Consider the following 24,664-nt stretch of genomic DNA (forward strand, 5'->3'; position numbering starts at 1 on the left):
GAAGAAGGGCAACAGCAATTCTTCTCTTCCAGCAGGGCTTCAAGGTTAAGCGTCAGTTTCAACTCCAGTTTCTCTCCAGCTTCTGAACATGAATTCTAGCAGTGGGAGGACCCCAGATATACTAGTTGATCTCCCATTCATTCTGCTGGGTAACACTCAGGCAACCAATCGGTCAGAAGGGCATTCATGCAGGCAGGCATCCAACAAGGTGCATAGTGCAATCAGGCCATTCACTTCTCTCCAGACACTCACAACAATTTATGTGTATTGGGACAAGTACCAAGCCATTCAACACTCCACACTGCATTCATACCAGTTTCGGGCAGGGCTGTCTCAGTCATTGTGTCAAACATCAGATACTAGACATCCATAACACAGAATGCGTATTCGTCACAAACACCATTCACCCAGGTCCCACCCACAGGGTGTACCCACAATATACAGTCACTCGGAAGACTCCAGCCATTCTGGCCTGGGCTTCACAACAACACCATATATGGAACTTCCACCCGATAGCCAGTCAGGGGGAAGGGACAGAGTCAGGGCTTCCCAGGACTTTGGGAAAACAAGGTAACAGGCAATAGAAAGCAAGAGGCCACAGGGGCCATCTTATTTCCTATCAGGATTCAACTGATTCCAATGGCAGGGCCTGGGTATCCCAAATTGGAGGATACTCGGAGCACCTATCAAATTCAGCATGGAGCTGCCACCAGCCCATACTCTGCTCTGTGGGCCACACACAGTTGCCCAAAAACATACACTAGGGGCACAGGGTTGTATCTCCACCCATGGGTGCCATATGGGTATCCCATGGGTCTGTACACCAAACCAAAAGAGAGTCCCACATGAACTCCTGCACGGAAAACACGACAGAACACACGATAAAAGGCAATAAAGGACAAGGATACGGAGGCCCCCTCCCTCCGATGCATTTCCAGTATCACAATGATGCCTACCAAGAGGGAAAGCAGAGAATAGCCAGGAGGTTCTCTTGTAAAGAAAACATTGCACTGCACAGAATCCGATTTTATGGCATTAAGCAAGAACCTGCGGAACCTGTGGACAATTACGTGGTCAAGTTAAGAGAGTTGGCGGCATTGTGCGCTTTTGGAGCTAAGTCGGAGGAAAGAATCTGCGACATGCTCATAGTGCATATGAACAACAGAAAGGTACAAGATAAGTTTATTCTTGTGAAGGAAATATTGTTAGACAAAGCAATTCAAATTGCAAGGGCGGTGGAAGAGACGTCCTGCAGGCGAAAGGAGTGGAGAATCACCTCGCAATCACCAGAAGTACAGTGGGTACAATCCTGAGGCAGAAGAGATAGAGGGCAACGCGAGCCCAGAGATGACACAGGAGGGAAACGCCCGCACCAGCCAACCAGCTAACAGCAGAGAATGCCCAGCAAGGAATAAAGAAGGTTCGAAATGCAGATGGTAGAGACATTTTGCGTTGGTGTGAACATGCAAAGGGAGGAAGACTGTGGCAGCAATCCAGAGTGAAGAGGGCAGAGATGAGGCCTACTCAGATGAAGAAGCATGTGCCACAGTTCTCATGGTGAACAGCTTCACGACCCAGAGGGAAAAGCCCCATTGTATCATTAAAGTCAACGGTCATGAAACAAGAGTAATGGCGGACTCAGGCTCAGACCTCACCATACTACCATTGAACTTGTACAAAAGCATGGTGGGAAAAGAAAGAGTAGAGGCGTACAAGACAAACATTAGTCCCGCGGTTTATGGAGGTGCCAGTGTGAATCTCCTAGGATACATCAGGGTGACAGTGGAATTCAAAGGAAGAGTCATCAAAACCAAAGTGTACTTTGCAGAAAACAGACCACGAGTGTTGTGCTAGGATGAACAGGCCAAACTGCAAATTAGGCTCGACCCCAGCGATGAGGGACAAGTGCTGTCCATAAACAAAAGTTGGACGTCGAGCACCAAAGAAGAATTTCCGGAATTATTTTCAGACACGCCTGGCCGTATTAAGAACTATGTGCACAAGATAAGGTTAAAACAAGGAGCAGTACCAGTAAAGCACAGCATGAGACCGGTGCCGGGGACGGCCGAGAGTCGCACTACAAGAAAAACTCAATAAGATGCTAGAAGAAGGAACCATAGAGACGGTGGAGTCATCAGAATGGCTCAGCCCTGTGGTCCCCATAAAAAAAACAGAACACCGGAAACTTACGGCTTGGCATTGACTTAGGCAGCCTAAACCTGGAGGTGGTGGCGGACAGTTACCCCTTACCAAGCATAAGTGAACTGGTTTTGCTGATGAAGGAGGCAACGGTTTTTTCGAAACTAGATATGAGAGACATCTACCACCAGATCAACTTGCATCGGGAATCCAGACCCCTGACTGCGTTTATAACCCCATTCGAAACGTATCAATTCACCAGAATGCCCTTTGGGTTGTCTTCAGCGGCCGCTGCATTCCAGCGCATGAAAAACTTTGCTTTTGAAAAACATTGGAAGTGTCTCATATTTCCAAGATGGCATATTAATTTACGCTGAGGACAAGGAGACACATGATACAGCTCTCTGCAAAGTGTTGGCAAAATTACAAGAAGCAGGGGTGCGGTTACGCTATAACAAGTGTGTACTGCAGGCTGGCGAAGCAGAGTATCTGGGATTAACTACATCCAAGGCAGGCATTAGCCCCAAGAAGGATTTACTGCAAGCCATTGTGAAGGCGCTTCCCCCAAACAGTAAAGAAGAGTTGAGATCATTCTTGGGACTATCTGAATATTAGGCAAAATTTGTGCCAAATTTTTCCGAGATTACCGCTCCCATGAGAGAATTGCTCAAGGAAGGTGCAGAATACCAGTGGAATGCAGAGCAAGCAAAGTCGTTTGAAGAAGTCAAAGAGTGCATCATGCATGCGCCCTGTCTATGGCCATTCAATCCTCAATGGAAAACTATGATCACTACGGATGCCAGCATGTATAGAATTGGGGCAATCCTCACCCAAAAGAAAGGCGATGATGAACACATTGTTGCTTTCACATCCAAAGCACTCTTGCAAGCAGAAAAAAATTACTTGACTATAGAAAAGGAGATGTTGGCATGTGCGAGGGCTGTGGATTTCTTTCGCACATACGTCTGGGGTATGAAATATTTGCTGGTTACCGACCACAAACCCCTAGTGAACGTATTAAACCTGGGAGGGACCTGAACATCGACAACCTGCCTTGCTTGCATCGCAACAAAGCTGCAAGAATACACGTATGAAATACAGCATATTGCAGGGTTGAAAAATGCCCAGGCGGACTGTATGTCCAGACTGCCAGTGCGCAAAGAAACAGAGACCAGCTTTTTACAAAATGAATGTGGGGTTGCATCAGTCACTGACTTCAGGAGTCGGGATTTCCTCGAAATGAGTGAAAGGCACTGGAAAGAAGAAGCAGCCAAGGATGCCACCACAACAAAAATCACAGAATGCGTAAGGAAATACGGACAATGACAGAGAGGTGTCATGAATGTGTGAATAGTGACAAGCGACTTAAAGTAAGACAAGCGCGACCACACCCTACAGAGGGGCCAGAAGGAGTGTGACAAAAATTGGGCATGGACTTCATAGGCCCGCTAGAGCTAATGGAAGATGAACACAATTATGGCATAGTGTTAGTGGACTATTTATCCAAATGGGTAGAAGTTGACTTTGTATTCAACATAACCACAACTACTGTCATTCAGTTCCTCAAGAAAAAATTTCAAAGAGAAGGCTTGCCTAGAGAATTGGTCACCGACAACCGAGTTCTACTTGTATGTAGAGAAATTGAAAAGTTTATGAAAGAAATCAAAGCTGCCTTATATCACCCACAAGCAAATGGGTTGGTGAAATGCACCAACGGGTTCATTAAGGGAGCCTTGCAGTTAGCCACCGCAGCGGGTCTCAATCCGCTCAGCACAGGCAAGGAAGCAGTAGCTGCTCATCGCTTTACCCCCAATGGGGTCACAAACATATCGCCGTTCCATCTTCTCAGAGGAAGCAGGGCAGCATCCACCATGGTCCCGCCATCGTTGGCAAATATAAGAGAGGATGAAAAAGAGGACATGGAAGAATTGGTGTGGTGAGTGAAGAAGAGCAAAAAAACCATGAAGAGATATAGTGACGAAAGATGAAAGCCACAACAAAGCACAGTCCGAGAAGGGGATTTGATAAAGATTAAAATGCTACATAGAGATTGCGTGACTGGGTCCATGTTCAGCAAACCATTCAGGGTAGTGCAGCGAGGGACAAACCATGTACGCACCCAAGACGGAAAGCTATCGAACTTGGAGAGGGGGACAGGAGAGGCACCCAGCCCCGCAACACAAGAGCAGAGAAATCAAGAGAGCTTGGCCAAGGAGAACCCGAATGAGAGAACAACCTGACCATGAAGAGGAGCAGGAAGAAGGGACACCATACTAAGTGGGGCCAGTCCAAAGAGGAAGAGGAGTGTGGTGAGACAAGAAAGAACCAGTGAAAAAAGTGCAACACTGCAAGAAGAGAATGCAGGGAGCAGTCGACCACAGAGAGAAAGAAGGCGGCCAGGAAGGCACACTGACAATGTGATGGAGCAAAGGAAGTTGTCCAACAAAAGGAGGTATGTAGAGTAAAGGACTTCAAGGAAGTCCCGCACGAAGTCTCGCGTGAGTTGTATGCAAGATGGCAAGTGGGATTTCCGCAAACTGACATTGCGAGCGCGGCAAGCCAGAGTACGGAAGGAAGCCCAACGCTCCCCCTGCAGACTCCTTGCCATGCAGACTCCTTACACAGCACACAGGTGAAGCCAGCACTGACTCTACATATAATTAATATACGTTATGCTGAGAAGACAGTGCTGTGTATAGAGTGATTAAATAAGCACAACTACAACCTTCTGCCTGCGTGTGATCATTAATCAGACCACAACAGCCAGGCAGTCATATATCAAGCTGTAACATGGAAGTTCAATGGCACTGGCATTATATATTTGTTACTTCAGGATATTTGAAAGGTGTCTCTGGGGCAGGGCTGAAAAAGTCATGGCTGGTTATACTTTTGAAATGTTACTTGTAAAATAGTCACAGATTCGTCAGGTTAAAATACACCGTTGGGAAAGTGTCAGATAATCTAACGTAAGTGAGCCCTGGATAAATAAGAGTGATGGGTGTCAGAAAAGTAAAGAGGAATATAGGGGCTGGAGTACACCGGTATAAGTGGGAAAGAGTGAGGAAAAACAAGACCCATGAAGCGGAGCGGAATGCGGTCTAAAACTTAGCACTCGACGTTTAATAAAGGAAAGGAAAAGAGGGTGGGTACGAGAGTTCTGTATTGGCGTGAGTTTTAGGTGAGCAGATGGGAGGGGTTCTGAAATAGGAGTTGGTGTTGTTTCTCACGTGACTCGGATAGGGCTTGACTGGCGTCCCGCCTACGAGGCAGACTTACAGGCGACACTCAGGGCAGCCGGGACAGAAAGCGGGACTGGGGCAGCTCCAGAACCAGCACCTGTGCCTACAGAACCGGAAACAGATCTAATCCGGGAACCGGATGTTTGGTAGGAGCTGCCATTTACGTGTGCATAATATTTTTCTTCTCCCTGTGCTTTCCTCGTATGTTCTCTCATCGACTTAATGACTACCACACCCCGCTTCTAGGTGGTCTAATGACCGCTCTCCCGGGAACTCAAATCTCATTCCAACGATGTGGCTACGTTACACACGCAACTTCTCTACCCTCCTTTCAAGGACTCGAGGAGCTCATTTCTCAACTCTTGAGCAACTATATCTCTGGGACTCTGTGGACCCCCTCCCCCTTTGACTCCCTCTCTCCTTAATGCGTTACGTCTCCCCAGGGCTTTATGTTCTCCCTTGTCTGTGCAACTTTCCCCAAACTAATATTCCAGGGTCCCAATTCGCCCCAGCGCATGGCTACATTTTCACTGAAGCTGTGTGGGGGCTAGAGCAACCTACTAGTCCCATTCAATCCGATTGAGTGTAGAGCTGTACCGGCATTCTGGGACTTGGAGTCCTGTATTTATAATGGGGACCGGGACTAAAAGTACTGTTTGCAGGAAGCCCCGTTCCCACTTCTGCCGAGTTTTATGGCATTCTGAGTGGGGCTCACTCCTTTCTCCTGCGCCAGAGGGAGTCACTCGTCCTTGCTGTGTCTGCTGCCTTTTCAACCCTTTAAGCCTCCAAGATGGGTGACGTGGAGGACGTTCTCGTTGCGGTTAACGTGGTTAATAGATATTTGGGAGGGTGATGCTGGTTTGCTGGGAGGTTTATCACATTGAAGTGCATGAGGGTATGGCGCAAAATGGCAGGGTGAAATTAGTCCTTGACTGGTGACTCACTCCAAGTGGATGAGGCGGTAGGCGTATTTCGTTTAAAAAGGTGCAGAGAACTATCTCTAACGATAATAAACCATTCCATTTTTTAAAAAAAATATTTATATTTGCCCCAGCATGACCAACAGCAAGGCTCCCAGAATATCGCTTTGTTTCGTCATTGGTCGCCCTGACCTTAGACGGGGAGCTCCTTTAATGGGCGTGCATAGCGCCTATGCCCCTTCTACAGGGACCTACAGGGACACACGCGTTGAGTTTCCGTTGGTAAGAGCTCTGGGGAGACAGCTTCGTAGCTCGTCTCCTGACGTGCCGGGGGAGTATCCCGTTCACCCCTGTGTGAGGCATTACCCCTTTATATGCACTGGCTTCTGGTTTATATTGGCAACTGATGGCCCTAGTGTTTTGACGAGGTAAAGTATTCTACACCCCCAGAAAATAATATAGCGCCGAGGCACCGTCACGGTACTTCTCAATGACTTCATAAACCAACCTACTCGAAATAGGCTTACAAAAGTAACTTCTTGGGCTCCAGTGCAAAATATAATATTCTAAAACGAACAAAATGCATACAGTTAAGCATTCGCCAGAAGAAATTAATGAAATACTTTATTTTCATAATATATTGCATGTTTTATTACACATTAAAACATTCATATTGATAAGGAGAATTCACATACCAATAATTGTATCTAAGATGTGTGTGTGTATAAAAGGTCCTCAACATACAACCCACAATGTTAGGATGCATAATGCATTGTTAAATATCGGGCTATGGGTAATGTTGATGCCTTTCTCAGGACCCAAAGGAATGAACAGTGGAGTAACTTTGCTGAAATAGTTGGGGGGGACATGACATCTGAAGAAAAGGTGTCCCAGCAAATGAATGGTGACAAAATGGTGTTCCATGAAAGTTGGGGGGGAGGAGGTACAAACACCCGTGACCCCCTAAAATTAAGCCCATGGGAATCAATATCGGACTCCAAACCCCCAATGGGACAAAACGTGTTTTTCGATTCTGTGGAGGTCTTGAAGGTACAGGCTCCATGCTGTAGCTATAATGGATGTAGCTGTCGGAGCACCATCCATTCAGCTCTTATTTACTATGCTTTGTATAAAAAGTAAAGACAATGGCGGACCCCCCATCCCCAAACCCTAGTCGAAGTGAGGACCAAAAGACTTTCTCCTCTTCTTGCTAGTCACAGAAAGTTCGATACTTATTTTTCTATGGCCACGTTGCAGTTTTCAAAATCCCAATTTGTAACAAACAGTAATAGTAGGGTCACATTCAAGGTGTATATTATTTCAGTTGTTTCTACAATATTTACAAATTCCAAATCAAACCGGGGGCAGAAAGACCTCGAGTAATCAACATGTGTGATCTCCCTTCTTCTGATAGTCATTTGTTGCCCCTATTTTGGCGTCAATTATTGTCCCTAGTACCGGGATCTGCAAGCTGCTGGTTGGGGTTAATGGGATTTGCGGACCAATCGTTGCAGACCTCCGCCGTTCTGGGTGCATGCGTTCCATCGGGCATTGAATGCCTTGCTCTACCTATCTCGGCCAAGATATGAATGTCCGTTTTAAAGTGTCAAGTGGCTTTTACCAGCCATGATGGCATGGTGCTAGATTCCCTTTCTGCAATCCCTAGGCCGTTGGTTGCATGGCCTGTTCTATCATTGCTTCCATCCGCTAATCTCTGTTTTCTGGAAGCTAGCAAACTCCAACTCCTCACCCACACAAACGCCAGACAAGCAAGCCGGCATCTCACACACATGCCACACTCTGCAAGACAACATGCACACAAAAAGAAGCATTTACCCAATGGCCACCCAGAGCATTGGAACACCCTACCACATCACATCTGCACTGCACCCTCCATTGCCACTTTCTGAAGCGGCATCACAGCGCGCCTGTATTCACACACACAATGCAGCCATCTCTCTCTTCTGCTATAATTTGTCAATCCTTATCTTCCTACCCTGACCTGTCAACGTGTTGTAACTTCTTTCTCCTCTCACCTTTTTAACCTTATGAGGTGCTCCAAGACCCTCTTGGTAGAACCAGCGCTGAACAAATATTCTAATAAATAATAAACTGATAGACAATTTAGGTGGCAGATACAATTCAGCCAATGTGCAGCACACTTGGGGCCTTCCAGGGCAATTGAAGGGCGTTTTCCTCCACCAGATCTTCATCTGTTGGAGATTTATTTGCCTGGCTGAACTGGATTTAGCAATTTTCTTGGTCATTGCGAAATTTTATTTAGAAGTAGTCAAACTATCTTGTTTTTATCTTTTTTTTTTATGGCCTTTTCAGTGGTCCTTCCAGAGTTTTGGACCTTGGGCTGATAGTTTGTTTCCCTTTCTTTTCCTTGGAGTAACCAGCCTTCAGTTTCTGGCTGTTGGGATATTGTTCCTCGAGTATTCTGCTTTGTTGTTCTACATGATTTTTTGAACGGGTAGGCTTTCTAACAGCCTTTTCTGCATTGGGACGGTCATTCCCTTCTCTTAAGGTTCGAGTGTGTCCCAGAGACCCTATTGCCTCTGTCTGCCCCTGTTTGATGTCCTGTTTTTGGAGTTTGACACCTCTCTTGCATCTTTTTTTTTCTTCTCTAGGGTCTTCGCCGATGCCTTTGATGTGAGATTCCTTCTGCCCCTTGATTCGTTGGATGCACGATCTCCATTGGCTGAACCTCCTGGAAGCTCATTGACCCTTGGAAGTGGCTTTCCTGGCTGTTTGTTGTTGCCTTGGAAACGCAGCTTCTGATGCGGTGGGCTTGCAGTCTACCGTGGACAAGTTTCCTGGCTCTTCTTTGACACCACCATGGAGATGCTCTCCAGCACCAATGCTCCTCCACTCCCTGAGATCTACCTGTCGGAGCAGGTGACGGTGCTGCTGTCCTGCGCCCTATCAGTGGTGGGCTGCATTCTCATCATCTGCACCCATGCTTTGTGGCCTGAGCTGCGCAGCCGGCCCCGTGAGCTGCTCCTCTACTTGTCAGTGGCTGACCTGCTGTCTGCCGTTGCTTACGCCTATGGTGTTCTGCGCAACTTTGAATCCAGCACATGGGACTGTGTGGTGCAGGGGGCCTTGTCCACCTTTGCCAACACCAGCTCCTTCTTTTGGACGGTGGCAGTGGCCCTATACCTGTACATCACCATTGTGCGTGCCCGGCCCAGCCTGGCTGACGGCCTTCTTTTCACCTTCCATGCAGTGAGGTAAGTGGCGTGCGGGGGAGTGGAATTGAGGTTTTGAGGGTTGTGGGGAAACTGGTATGGAATGTTAGCCCCTGTTTCAATCTCCCATGCCAACGGAAGATGGCTCTTCCAAGAAGACTTTATGTAAGCCCAACTTGCACGTATACTTGGTAAGCCCCAGCATGGTTCACATAAAACTCATCACTGCAACAGAACAAACAGTGCTACACATCTGGGCTTAACATTTTAATCGGGTATGATAGTAAATGCCAACGGTCTAAAAAACAGGTGCTTTCCTGCATCTCTTGACATTTACACACAGGAAATGTATAAATGGCTGCCATCGTGGCCTGGGTAAAGGATTGAATGATAAAGCTTGTCAACTGATTTGAAAGAGGGCAGGATGCATGCAAACGAGGGAGAAGTCTATGCTGTGGTGTTTGGATGTATACTGATTTGACCTTTTCACACTTGACCTCAGGAGAATTGAACTAATTTCAAAGGTCAATTAGGACATATATGCGGGGGGCAACCCCCCACACAATCCCCTTATATTATTTATAATCCAAAACCAACCCAATACATATATAAAATAATACAAAGGTCAATTGTGCAGAAGGTTAATTAACTAACCACTACATTGAGGTTGATTGTAAAAGGTACATTTGGGTAATACCGTGCTGTTTGTGCCACCTGCTCCAGGCAAGGATGGTGTATATTGGCTGGGGTAGGCTGTCTGGTGTTGGGATGAATGGATACGTTGAATACTTTGCATACCCCTGGTGAGCTGTTGTAAATAGAAATGTGGAGGTGATGGAATGTGTACTGTTTGGGACAGTGGAAGGATTTAACTTGACCGATCTCCCCCAAAGGGCTACCATTGGGGATCCTTGTTAAAGATGATACAGTACGTTTCTTCAACTTCTGGCTTTCCAGATGTTCCAGACTAAAACTTCCATTTGCCGTAGCCAGTATTGTCCATGGTGCCGGATCATGGGATGTGTCGTCCAAAACATCTGGCAAGCCCTGCTGGAGACCATTACAGCATGAATCCTAATCTTTTATTAACTATTTTCTCTTTGGGGGGGAGATTACGGATGAGTTACTGCTTTTCCGAAGGGTGGTAGGGCTGGGGGTGGGTTTGCTGCCCCAACCGATCTGCAGCCCTCTGCTGTCAGTAAAGCAATATGACCAGGTAACACTTTACTCCTTCAAAGTCCCCTTGACATATAGTGTGGGAAGCAACACAACCAACTCCACAGGATACCTCCCCACCACCCAACCCAATCATCGGCTCCCAATGCTTTACTATTTTAATTGCAATTCTTAACCGGAATACATCTGCTCTTTCCATCTGTTGATAAATGGACTAGGTTTTTTTTCTTCTAGTTTTGCTGTTGTCCATTGCATATGAATATATGAAATATTAAATGCGGAACAATTGATCTGAATCCAGGGCTATTGGCAAAGTTGCTAAACGCCCTGTCCTACAAGCTCGGCGTATTGCTTTGGACTGTAGCTGTTGCTGCACGAGCTGCCTATACGCTGAAACTACTGGTATGTGAAACGTAGATCGGAAAACATGGAATGTGAAGAGGGACACACAGCCTGTGGAAGGTGTGTGGCTTTTTGCCCACCCACGGACTGCCTTTGCCTATGCTAGCCCCTATGGCCATTCTCACCCGCTGCCTCCCCAGGCCTTGGGATCTCTTGGAGCTTGCTCTGTGCTTTTAAAGGGATGCCAATATTATTTATCAGCAATCTGCGCTGCACCTGGTGTCTGCTCACGGGCGCTTTAGTTGTACCCAGCCTGCTGTAAAATGGTCAGTCAAGCTGTCTGTGATTGATCCACGGCCGCCCAGCATTTAATTAAGCTCATGCAAAATGGCTGCAGTAAATCTGAAAAAGAACCCTCCCCGATTGTTCTTGTTTATCTTTGAAAATGTTTCAAAATGTGTTCATTTATTTAGGGGAGTAGTGTTTTGGGCACTTGGGACATGGTGGTCTGGCATTGGGTTTTCCGCGACTATTCGGTGTTGGTGCAAGTTTGTTCATTTGTGTGTTTGGTAGTTGTATCTAGGGTACAGGGTGCTCTGGTTTTGGGTCTTCTACAACTCCTAGGTGTGTCGGTGTTCAGTTAATGACCTATGTATTTGCTCCCTTTCTGCCTCTCTTCCCTAAACCCACTACTTCCACTCACGTTTTTCCACCTCCTTCTTTCCACCCCACAGTCTCGCTGTCCTGCATATGCAAGCAGCTCCCGTTTCCACTTTGCCAATCTCTTAATAGGTTTCTTCCCCAAAATGGATGCATTGGTCATGCACAGTGGTGGCAGATAGGGGGGCTGCCGGGGTACTTCCCTTATTTTCCTAAATGCAGCGCCTGAGGCTCTGGAGGGCATGATCTGTAGGGTGCGAGGAAGAGTCCCTCGGGATGTGACAAACGCAACCCCCTCCTTGCACCCCTTCTCCTTTATTACTATGCAGGTGGGTGGCAGACTGAGCATACTTTCAGGCCTCACCTTATGTAGCAAAGTGCTGTGCCCAGTATGCCACATGGGTCTTTTGCCATCGGGGCTTGGTCTTGTTGGGAGAAGAGAAGTATTTCTTAGGTAGTCCAGGATTGGGGTCAGCATCGCTAGTCATTTGCCGTTTAAATCTGCTCCAGTGCAACCAGCGGAAGCATCTGCAAGCCCCTAGGTACTTGACCGCGAGATGCTCTATGTGTGCAAGTGGGAGGTCAGCATGTGAGACCCACCCGTGGCACGCTTACAGACACCTCCTACCCATGGCACACAGACACCCGCCGACTGCAAGGGCCCTTTCTCCTTTATGTGGTGCCTTTACTTCCCAGGTGGTGAGGCAGCTGGCAGAATAACATAACATAATGTGATGGTTCGGTGTTACGTTCCTGCTGGCTAGCTGCAGAAACATGCAGCGAGAGCTAGCCTATACCTGAAACTGACCCATCATTCATGGTTTCTGGATGTGACCAGACCGCACATTCCCTTTGGTTCGTGTGAAAGATACCCAGTTACTGACAGCTAGAGAGGTTTTTTACTGGACCAGTTGCTGGCAGCTGGGTCTGTGGCCACCTTATGGAGACCATGCCTGTTGAATCCATTTGCATTTTGGGATTATGTATCTGAAGATCTCACTTAGCATTTATATTTAAACAATAGGATTTCTTTTGTTTTTAAAGTCTAAAAACCCATATGATGCTACTTGGCCTATTTGGAGCCGTTTTGTAAATGGTCATTTGTACTTTTTAATCCGGGAAACGTGTGTGCGTTTTCTGGTGACTCTTTAAAAAAAAAAAAAAAAAAAAAAGTTAAAACTGCCTCCTGTGGTGCACTCGCTATCTTCAGAAACCACAGTTTTGCAGATATGGCGCCATCCTGCTCCAGAAGCGGAAGTGGTCTAGTTCTGTTTACGTGTGCGAAACCAGACTTCCCAGCACTGATTTCGGCGTTGCAGGTCATCGGCCTGGGGTTATATACGTTCTGTGTGGGAGGTTGGGTAGTAGGGCTGTACAGGACATGGTGTTCACCCTTCCCTAGGCGATCCTTGTTACATTGAACGGGCCTTGCCCACAGAGTTTCCAAATAGTCCCATGTAATCACTGCCACCATGTTCCTGTCCTGGTCTCTAAGACAGTGTTGTGCATGTTGGGATTTACAGGCCCATATTTAATGGAAACGATAGAACTACAAATTCCAGCATGCATAGAGCACGGTTTACTATAATGTCAGGACTTTAAGGTGATACTGGCATCTCCTATTTTTGGGCTTCAAGATTCCAGCACTCTTGTTGGTTTTGAGATCTGAGTGGGTGAATGAAGGGCCACGGGGATGTTGGTCCACGTTGGGGGAAATTGAGGTGTGGTCTTTGGCGTAAAAAGTGTGATTTCCCCCATTCCTGTCCCCACCCCGCCACCGCTTCAATGTGTTTTTATTATTATTTTTTTCTTATTTTTAGTTTTTTTTTGTTTGGTAGGGACAATTATCTCGAAGGGGCACTCAGGTTGTGAACTCTCGGGGACAATATAAAGAAGTGAGGCGCCTCACGTCCCACCGTACCCTATATTCGCTGCTTTGCATAGCTCCAGAGTTTTTCCATGCCATGCCGGAGTCGATCGTCCAGTCTCCTCTGTACAGGGTCGGCCTGTGGCGTAAAAAAGGCCCCGGGCACCAATGGAGAAAGTTGCTTACGTTTTGACAGCCTGTTTGAGTAGCACCCATGGGGAGTGTTTTTTTTTTTTTTTGTTGGTCAAATGTGTTGAGTAAAGCTGTTCAAAGCAACTTGCTGTGTAAGTGGCCGCTTTTAACAAAAACGGGCCCATTTTGGCCAAAAAAACGACTGACCCACTAGCGTTTTGGGCATTCGATTTGGGTATTGTCCTATAGGCAAGTCCAGGCCTGTCAGTACCTCCCGCACTGCCTCCGGGCCACCCCTTGCACTGGGGTCTGTATCTGTACCCATACAGCCACCCCCCCTTTTTTTCTTCCTGCACTTATCAGACCTATCCTGTCTGCTGCCTTAAACCTAGCACTTGCAAATTGCTGGCCACTAAAACTGTTAATTGCCTTTATTGTTATTTATCTGTTTCTCCTCTGCTTCACACTTTCCACTTCTCCCCCCTTCCCCTTTCCCATGCACTTGCGCGTTCTCGGTGTCACTGGGCCTAGTAAGATCGGTGTTTTGTTCTCCCCTGTTGCCCTCCCCCCCCCTTGCCTTGTGGCTGTGAAACACTTCTGTACGAGCGCCATAGAAATAAAATATCAATATCATTACCTTAAAGCAAAACGAGTCACAAAATGCAGTGAATATGGCCAGGGCTGGATGCCCTGAACTGGAAAATATGTCAGCTCTGGGGTTGGGTTCTAGCTTCTGCGTAGCACCTGGAGGACGCTGGAGTGGGGGGGGGTCATTACGGCGCCTGTGTGGGGGCACACAGCCCCGCCGCCTTACATTGAAGCACTCCTGGAGGAAAGTGAAGCACCCTCTACATTCGCCAGACATGAAAATGCCTTCACGCACGCACGCATACACACCACCCACACTTGAGATGGAAACACCTGTTAACAAGTAACGATAACCAGTGTCAACAAGGCATCACGCCTGCTTTCCTTCCTGCTTTTTTTCTCTCCCTATTTTAAACCGACGATTGTATCCTCAATGTTTGTAATATTCTAACAGCATTACAGTCCTTCTGCCTCGGGCTACACCGGTCGCTAATGCTCTCCTCCTTGTTATAATTGATCATTTATAACGCGCTTAATACCAGAGGGTTCTAAGACCGGACCGGGATCGAACCTGCGTTGCTCCGCGTCGTCTTTATTCCAAAACGAGCGGGTGTATATGGGCTCTTGGTGTGGAGTACTCCTACTTTATGGCAGTGTAGTAAGCGGATTGTGGGGGCTTGTAACTTTATCTTGTAAATGGTTCACAGCCTGGGTGATTGGCACGCGCACCTTACTTTTTACATTGATGTTATGTTCGCAGCAGGTATAAAGGGCAACATTGTTTTATGGGCCTTTGTAGCTGGCTGTGAAAATGCCGGATTTGTGCCTCAGCTGTTGATTTAAAATGTCTGCCTGTGCTGGCAGATTGAATCCTTCTGACTCTGACGGCTCACTCGGTGAGTCACGGGAGAACTTGCACTTCAGCTTGCCATACGGCTCAATAGCCAATTCCAAACCTAAAATACAATACACAACTTCGCGATTTGGCTTTTTGCCAAGCCTTGTTTTTCCTGTCGGTGTGGGTGAATTGCAGTCCAGCATGCAATATATGCACTTTCTCAACTCGCATATTTCTTCCATGTAAATTGGGTGGTATTATTATATGCAAGAATGGGTGCGTGACAGAGGGCCACATTCTATCCCCGCTCCTCGCACTCTTGCCTGGCCATGCGTGCCCACCTCGCTGTGGGACCGTGTAGTGAATAGAGCATGTGCTTGCTTAGCGGGGGCAGCGAAGCTACTCCGGGCGTACCTGGTAATCCATGAGATGGGCACTTTGAAGATGACTTGGGAATGTGGAAGGGGCAGGCTGTCTCATTGATCTGATCTTTGGCATGTTGAAGAGAACCATTGTCTCTTTGAGAAGCATCCCTGGCTGATTGGCAAGCTGAGAACAGGAACAATTATTTTCTTTATAGCCCCTGCGTTTAACTGCTGGATGGCTTAATGCGAAAGTTGTGGGACCAGTAGAGGAATGTGGGTGCTAAAAGCTGATGTGCGAGGTAAGGTGGTGCGATGTTAGATGGGGGTTTGGGGGGCCGGGCGGGGGGACTGGCCCCTCCCCGAAAGCCCACACTGAAATGATCCAAGTGGTAAAATGGGGTTGAGCCATTTCTAGAGGTGTTTGAATTATGGCATTACGTCCACTCTTCCTCGTCCCAGTACTTACCTCATGAGGCCCCTGCCTCAGACACAGGACCTTCTTTTATGTCTTTTAATTCCTATAACTCCTCCCCCACACCCACGTCACTCAGTTTAGTTTTTCCTGCCTCCGGCAGGTTGGACTTGTGTTTCTTCCCGGCGCTGGGGAGCTCCGATTGCTGGCCCCCTGGTGGGGCTATGTGGTGGGGCTTTTGGCTCCCTCAGGTGCGGCAAGACTCCTGGATTCCCTGCGGGGCTCGGGACCCGGTCGTCAGTTTGCCTGGCCTGGTTTCTGCTGGGCTATGGCCAGCGCAGGGCATGGTGGCCCGGGTCCTTGGGAAAACGGACCCGGGTTAAGGTAAGGAGTTGGGGGCATGTGTTCCTGGCACGTGGCCGTATTTGCACAGGCGGCTTGTCGGCTCCCTTTTTTGTTTGTTCTCTCTCTCGACATTGCTCCGGAGGCGTGTGGACTCCGCCTCTGGTATTGCAAGCGGTCTTGCCATAGGAATTGATTGTGGTTATTCCTATTGGTTGTTGGTCTTTCTGGCCTCTATTTGAATGTGGGAGAGGCAAGTGATTGTATGTGGAGCCTTGATTCAGTGTACAGAGGGCTTTCGTGGTGAAGCAGGCTTCCTTTGGTCACTGTTTTTGGAAATGCACGACATGGGTAAACATTCTGCAAAGAGCAGTCATTCTTCTTTTTCTTTTTTCTTTTTGTCCAGGAAATTGAAGAAGGCTGTCAATGAAGGCTCTGATTGTGCTGCTTTGCTTACAGACATGCAGAGACAGGTTGAACTTTTGGCCAATCTGGTTTTTGTTGGGGTGCGTGGTTCAGTCATGGCCATGGGGGCTGGTGTATCTGCCCGGAGGCATTTGTACCTGAGGGACTGGAAATCTGATGGGTCTCAGAAGGCGACAGCCCTGAAACTTCCTTTCACTGGGTCCAGGCTTTTTGGAGATTCCCTTGAGGCTAAGGTGCACAACGTTTTTAGGGTGGACAAACATGCTGACAAACTTCGACGCAAGCCTCCTTCAACAGCCAAGAAGTCTTCTGCTGGTGCAGTGACCAGCAGGTCTTTCCCTGGCTCCTCATCACATTCTTTTCGGAGAGCTAGGGTGTTCGGGGTCCTCCACGCTCTTTGCATCCCGGGCCGGCACCTAAGTCCTGATGGTTTGGACTTGCCAGTGGGCGGGCGGCTCCGCAGTTTTTTCAAGTAGGGGAAAGGTGGTGTTCTGACTCCTGGGTTCTGGAAACAGTGCACAGGGGTTATCAAGGTCATTTCCTGTCTCCGCCTGTCCAGCATTGCATGGTTTGGACTGTGGTTCCCAGGTCTCGGCTCAAGAGGTTGGCCATGGGCGCCACTCTCTCCGAATTAGTGTTAAGGCGGCCAGCATGCCAGTTCCTCTCCCTGTTCAGGGTCAGGGTTTCTACTCGCGAGTGTTCCTCGTCCCCAAACCTTCCGGAAAGTATCGACTAATTCTGGACCTCAAAGCCCTGAACTGCTTCGTCCAGAAGGAACACTTCAAAATGGAGACTTTACAGAACATTTTTCCAATGTTATTCAAAGGGGATTGGATGACATCTCTGGATCTCCAGGATGCTTATTACCACATGGCTCTCCGTCCCTGGCACATGAAGTTATTTTGCTTTGTGGTGGGATCCCGACATTTTCAGTTCAGAGTGCTCCCGTTCGGACTGCGATCAGCCCCCAGAGTGTTAACCAAGCTGGTGGCTCCCCTGGTGGCGCCTTTAATTCTGCGGGGCATTCAGATTTTTCCCTACCTGGACGATTGGTTGATCAAAGTGTCCTGCTGGCAGACTGTCATGATTCATCTCCGATTGGTCTGCCAGGCGTTGCAGGACTGGGGTTTCCTGGTGAACTGGCAGAAGCCTCAACTGGAGGCTTCTCGGGATCTAGTTTTCATTGGTGCACAGGTTTGCACCAGGATGCGGAGGGTGTTCCTGTCCCCTGAGAGTGTCTGTCGCTTGCTGGCTGTTCTGGGAAGGGTTCTCAGGAGGCAGTATGTCCCGGCTTGCCTGTTACTGAAGTTGCAGGGGCACATGGCTTCTTGCGTGTTTCTAGTTCCCTGGGCCCGTCTTCATTTACGCCCCCTGGTGTCTTGCCTTCACCCCCACTGGCTCCCGACGTCTTAAGCATTCAAGGCTTGATTCCGGTGTCCCAGCGCTGCGGGTCTCCTTGCAGTGGTGGTTGGGGGGGGGGGGTCTGGTTCCAAATCCACGGGCTGGGGTGTCCCTGATCATTCCTCCTGTGACAACACTTATTAGCGATGCCAGCGGAAGGGGTTGGAGGGGTGGCTACGTTGGGGGTCCTCTCTGTTCAGGTGTGGTGGGATCCGGAGGAGAGCAATCGAACATCCAATTGAGGAGAGTTGTGTGCCATTCTCTGGGCTCTGGTATACTTCAAGAGGCTGCTGGTAGGCAGGGCGGTTTTGGTCCAGACGGTCAATACAACAGCTTTGGCATAGGTCAACTGCCAAGGGGGTTCCAGCCGCTCCTTGAATGTCCTGGAATCTCAGATAGGCGCCATGGGGGGGGGGGGTGGAAAATCACATCTGGTGTCCCTGGTGGTTTCACACATCATGGGGGTGGACAATGTTTGTGGATCTTCTCAGCCGCCGGTTTCCCTCCTCTGTGGAACTGGTCCTTTCGACCCAGGTCTTTGCAGAAATCTGTGTCAGGTTCGGGACCCCTGTACTGGACCTGTTTGCATCTCCGGCCTCGGTGAAGTTCCCCTCTTGTTTTCAGGCCGAGGGAGCTTGGGGAGTGGACGCCCTTTCTGTGCAGTGGCCTCAGGGTCTCCTTTATTCGTTTCCTCCTATTCCCCTTCTGTCCCGGGTGGTTGAGTGCATCAGAGTGTCCAGGGTGACTGTATTATTGTTGGCTCCTTTCTGGCCCCGCCGGAGTTGGTTCCCCTCTCTGTTGGAGCTTCGGTCCCAGGATCCTTGGCTGGTTCCAAGTGGCCTTGTCCCCTTCCAGGGGATCTGCGGTTGGGGGTCCGCCAGATGTAATGGGCAGTGTGGCTATTGCGTGGGCTAGGCTGATATCTCAGGGGTTCTCTGGTCCTGTGGTAGAGTCCATAATGAATGCTCTTAGACCCTGCACTCTGAAGGCTTACGGCAGGCATTGGAGCCATTTCCGGGACTGGTGTGGGATCCCTCCCCTACGTTCTGGCCTCCCCGCTATCCTTCAATTTTTCCGGGATGGGTTTTACAAGGGCCTGGCGGTTTCCATGCTTCGCTCTCAGTGGGCCCCCATAAAATTCCTTTTGGGGGACTCTGATCGGCACTTGGATGGGGAGGTGTTGGTGGGGAAGTTGCTCTGGGGTTTTTCTTCTTCCCGTCCTTGTACTTATAAGGGGCTTCCACCTTGGGATTTCCCTCTTGTCTTAAGGTTCCTTCAAGGGCCTCCTTTTTGAGCCCATTTCCAAGATTGATATAAAACCTCTGACGCTGAAGACCGCCTTTCTTATTGACATAATTTCTGCCCGTAGGCTTGGGGAGATTGGGGATCTGTTATGTCACCCCCCTTTCCTGAGGGTTCTGCCAGACTCGTTGGTGCTGAGGTGTTATCCGAAGTTTCTCCCTCAAGTTGTTTCTCAGTGTCATGGCCATGAAGCCAGGGGCACAGGCATGCAGGGGTAGTATGCACACACAAGTAAATCAGAACATCCATTTAACACCAAAAAGATTTTATTATGGACATAGCACTTCAGATGCATTAACCTTGAACATTCCATCCATTAAGCAGGAGGCATTAACCTTGAGCATTCCATCCATTGAGCAGCCCCAAGTGTATTCTTGGGTGTGGCTGCTAATGGATTGCCTTTGCACATGCTCACTCTCCAGGAGTGGCACTGTGTGGCTGGAAAGACGGCCCTAATGGGCATTCCCACGATCTCAGCTATATAAACTGCCCCAATCCTCAAGACGGACGCTTCGCGTTATTCTGCACTTGCAAGCCGTGTAACGGTCACCGTTGCCTAAGGTCCGACTTAACTTTGAGGATCCTGCTTCCTGGACATCCTGCTTCCTGGCTGCATACTTACCAACTGGGGGAAGCTGTTCTTACCTGTACATCTCTTCGGCGAACCAATTATTCATCTTTACACTTTCCGGAATGCCCATATCTTCATCTTGGCACCTCAGCACGACACACTCCATTGTCGACAGCAGCGCCTGCAAGGAAAAACAGAAGACAAGGTTAGAAATCGAAAAAACAGTTTAAGTTTGTGCTTTGCCATACTTCGTGCTTTTGCTTAAACCATCACTTACCCGCTGTCGAACATTGCGGTAGCATCCATCTTCCATCCAGCCGCGTCACGTGTCTCACAGCTGCATTGTGGCCTCATTTCCATCTAAGGGAAGAAGAGAGGCATTATTGCGGGCATAAATGGGAGCAACATATAAAGACATTAAACAGAACAAACGGCATCATAAAAGCTCAAGAAAGATTTACCAACCATAAGGAAGAAGCATAGTCGCAGCTGGACTGGACTAATCCTTATCCGGGATCAGTGAAGGAACTAGATCCCATTCGATGCGCCCCTACCAGAAGTAGCAAGACGGAGAGCTTATCTTCCATAATTCACAGGTGAGCTTTATGGGCCGGCGTATGCTCACAGAAACCGTACTTTGGGGTGAAGGGTTCGAGAGGTACAACAATCGCAGATTGGCACACTCACACACACTTATCTCCAAGCAGGAGCAGTATCACCACGTACTACGGTAGAGGTCTGAAGGGGGTGATTCAAGTTCAGGGAGGGCTGCAACCATGCCCTAACGCCTCCGCAGAGACCAGGTAAGCCTAACACACTGTTTCACACCTCTCAGGATCTGGTTCTCCCTGCCTTATTTTCAGAATATGCAATCGCCAGAGGAAGTGGCTTGGCATAACATTGATGTGTGACGGGCAGTGTTGAGTATTTGGCTAGAACTGCCCCTTTCCGCCACTCTGACAGTCTTCCGATTACTTTTGGCCCGGCTGGTGATGCGCATAAGGCATCTGTGGTGTCCATTAGCCGGTGGATCCTTGTTGTGGTCTCCAAGGCCTATGTGGCTTCTGGCCTGCCTGTGCCTGCTCACGTTCAGGGGCGGTCCACCAGAGGTTTGGTGGCCTCCTGGCCCGATGCAAGGGGGATTTTTCTGCAGATTTGTAGGGTTGCCACTGGGCTGATCAGAGCACCTTCATCAACCACTATAGGTTGAATGTCTCCCACTCAGGGGTTGGTTCCTTCGGGGTTGGAGTTGTGTCTGTGGGGATGTGAATTTGGAGTTATTAAAGGTGTGTGTTTTTCTGCACTGTTTTTGGCTCTGTGTCTCATTGGGATCTTTCCCCGTTGCTACTTTGGTATACTTCATGAGGTAAGTACTGGGACGAGGAAGAGTGGACGTGGAGGTAATGCTCTGATTACTTACTGGTAATCTCCATTACTCCTAGTCCTACTCTTCCTGGTCACAGTACTGACGACCCTCCTCACCCTCCCTGCGGGGAAGGTCCCATGCTACGGCTTGGTAATATGAAACTGGGGGAGGAGTTATAGGAATTAAGAAATAAAAGAAGATCCTGTGTTGGAGGCAGGGGGCTCATGAGGTAAGTACTGTGACGAGGAAGAATGACTAGAAGTAATGAAGATTACTGGTAAGTCATCAGAGCAATAATCGTCTGAGACGTGGCGTATTCTTCTCTGGCACTAAAAGATATGGCAAAAATATTAGTCTATTTGGCATCATGCACTTCGATTGGTCGCATTTTTTATTTTTTAATTTTTTATTTTTTTTTGTGTGGACGTATTGCTCTGTAGAGATGCTCCTATGCAGTATGGCGACCTCAAATGGAGCATTCTCCTCTCGTCTTCTCCACTGGGAATGTCTGTAGATATGGCTTTTGAGCCAGTTTCTTTGAAATGCACCGCTTTAGTCCATCATTTTTCATACGTGTTAAGAGGATTCCCAAAGGGGTGGCGGGGGGCAGTCTTTGGGGGCTTTCACACCCCCGGCCAGTCCTTCACACACCCTTCTGTTCAGGATCAGTACTCGGGGCTGAAATTGGGCTGGATTTTCTCGTGTTTGAAATCGAGAAAGAATTCTCTCCAGATTCCCGAATCCTGGGAAACCCAAAGCCCATGGAACGGTGCACCCTTCAGGGGCCACGCTGCTCAGCTCCTCCAAGTACTTGAAGATCCAACTTCCAAGCTCAGAAGAGCGCTGCTCCGGTTTGTGTTTGCTTTTGCATTTGATTACGATTAACGTTGGATTTCTGCAGACACAGCATTGTGTGGGTAAGGGTGAAGGCTGTTTTTCTTTCACTGCCTTTCCTTTGTCTTCATAGTCCAGCTGTAATCTTGAATTTTTTTTATTTGATTGTTTTAGCTCTTAGCATTACTTGTTGTGATGGTAAAAGGCTCTGATTCAGGCTGGTTAACACATCTACAATTCTATTTTTGTTCTACATGTTATTGCTTCTATTATCATTTTTTATTTTGTCAGGTTGATTTTATGATGCGATTTATGCTTGTTTAAAGTAATCTTTCGTAATTTCAGTCCTGTTTTTTTCTTACCTTTTTACAAGCCTACTATTTGACTCTACCCCTAGTCGCGACCCCATCACCCCGATAGCCAGCCAAGGGTAATGACAAAGGTTTTTAAAAACCAATGTTTCCAACACTCGGTTGAAAGTTGTACTATCGTCACTTAAGTAACTCGTTCTCCTCGGACCACAGAAGTCATTACAGGAAACACTTGTGCTGTACCCGTATTTGAGATCTCTTCCTGGTTCCGTGGTCACCTTTTGAATGCAGTTATCCATGCTTGATCCTGGCATATGTATTTTGCCAGGGCTAGAGGTTCGTCTCTAGCAAAGTAATGGGGAAACACAATAAATTCGCGGGCTCAGCACCTATTGCATAGATGTGCAGGTCCCCAGTTGAACCAATGGCAGAGATTTGCAGGTCACATGTTGAGTGTAATTCACTATTCCTTTCATACGGTGCCAGGTACCACTATTATTGCTCACTAGTTTATTGTGCCGACTGCAGAAGTTTCATTCTTTATTGCTTCGATGTGTTGCTTTTATCATTTGAAGTTTGGTACAATAGAGGTGTATTCAGTTTGTGGTGTGTTCTAGATGAACATTAATGTACACTTTTGCCACCCCCCCTCCCTGATCACTGTACATTTCACTCTCGCACCCGAGTCGGCCAGTCTCTGCTCTGCAAAGAGGACTTGCCAGAGATATGCCTGCCCCAGAGATTTTCATTTATTCTGCAAGTAGCATGTTTGATTTTAGGGAGTGGAGTGGGGGTCGGGGGGAGATCGGCAAATGCACCATCCGCAAATATCTCTACCTCGCTTCCACCTGCCACAATACAGTCTTGTGTTTTTGGTGCCGGAATATGTTAAACTGTCGGTTTATCTGGCAAAAATCAAAAATTGTTATTGCAATTTTTTTTTTTTTTTGTTTTTTTGTGTGATGTTTTGCATATGCTCCCGGTCGGTTGATTCATGATGCTTGAACGAACACCCACACCACTTCCTCTCTCCCTAAAATAGATAATTGTCTGCAAAGCCTTTAACTGAAGATGACATTTGGGGAGGCGGTTCCTGTAGGTAATATAATAGACACTTTCAGTAACCAATAGATGCGCCTTTGCTGGAGGGGAGCTCAAGGTAGAGTCAGGCTTCGTTCTGTCACGCTGAATGGTGAGGGTGCTTGTCCATTGGCCATTACGAACTGCCACAGCCTGGAGATTGTCCGAGGACCACGCTCTCATTTATCTACCGCATGCTGGCCTCTCAGTGGGGTGCTCTCTGGCATTGCAGGAGTACTTCCAGGAGTGCTGCCATGAACTCTGCTGCTCCCTCTGTGCCCCTGCCCAGCTCTCACCAGGGCAGCTTCAGACAGACGTTTCACAGGACATAGTCGGGTTATAGAATCTTTGGAGACTTCGCCCAGTTATGGCGCATGAAAGCACTCCACCACGCTGGAGCAGGTCTTATTACGGGAGCATAGAAATTTGACCGATTACCCCCATCCTACGCAAACTACATTGGCTTCCACTCCAAGCCAGGATACTGGTCAAGACTGCATGTGTCTTCTACAAAGCAGTCACGAGTAGCACACATGGACGTCATTTCACCAAAATGCCAGGCGTAGCGGAAGTGATCACATGACCCTGTACCCCTGATTACATCAGAGGACGTGATGTAATTTGATCCCGCCCCATCACAGGAAGTGATGGCAAACGCCATCATATTTTTTGAGATGCATCTAGCACCAATTTTTCCAGGCGCTCTCATTTCAGCCAGATATAAGCAGTGGGTGGGAGCGGTGCTCCTCTACTTCTTTTAATTAAGTTTTACCGTTCCTATACTTTTATTTTAAAAAGAAACTGTTCTGGAATGGTTTAGTTTTAAAATAAGTGTAGGAAGCAGTTGAAAGTTTGCACTGAACGTTCCCTTAAACAGCAGGCAAATGTGTTTTGTGGTTTGTATTGTGCATGGGGCGTGCGTGGCGATGGGGTTTGTGGGAAACGGGGCAAACCAGCAGGGAACATAGTTCCACTACTTCTTTTGGTACACTTTGACCACTGGATATAAGAACTGAGGCACAGAGGGAGGCATGATTTGTCCACCATTACACATTTGGGGAATGCCATTTTCCAGATACGACTTGCCGTCTATTTGTAAAACGTACATAATGCATACATAATGTAGTATTTCTAACGGGGTAACCGAAATCTGTAACGC

At 48.0% G+C, this 24,664-nt stretch overlaps 1 protein-coding gene across 1 annotated transcript in view; it reads left to right on the top strand.

The window, feature by feature from the left end:
* Positions 1-5,392: 5,392 nt before the first annotated feature.
* GPR157 (G protein-coupled receptor 157) overlaps positions 5,393-24,664 on the top strand; it is a 191,147-nt gene continuing 171,875 nt past the window's right edge. Inside the window, exons 1-2 of the mRNA XM_069610030.1 lie at positions 5,393-5,524; positions 8,932-9,534. Coding sequence (XP_069466131.1) covers positions 9,140-9,534 — 395 coding nt within the window. The 5' untranslated portion in view covers positions 5,393-5,524; positions 8,932-9,139. The remainder of the gene's footprint in view (positions 5,525-8,931; positions 9,535-24,664) is intronic.

The sequence above is a fragment of the Ambystoma mexicanum genome, chromosome 8, assembly GCF_040938575.1.
Source record: "Ambystoma mexicanum isolate Mex_15411 chromosome 8, UKY_AmexF1_1, whole genome shotgun sequence".
NCBI lineage: Eukaryota > Metazoa > Chordata > Amphibia > Caudata > Ambystomatidae > Ambystoma > Ambystoma mexicanum.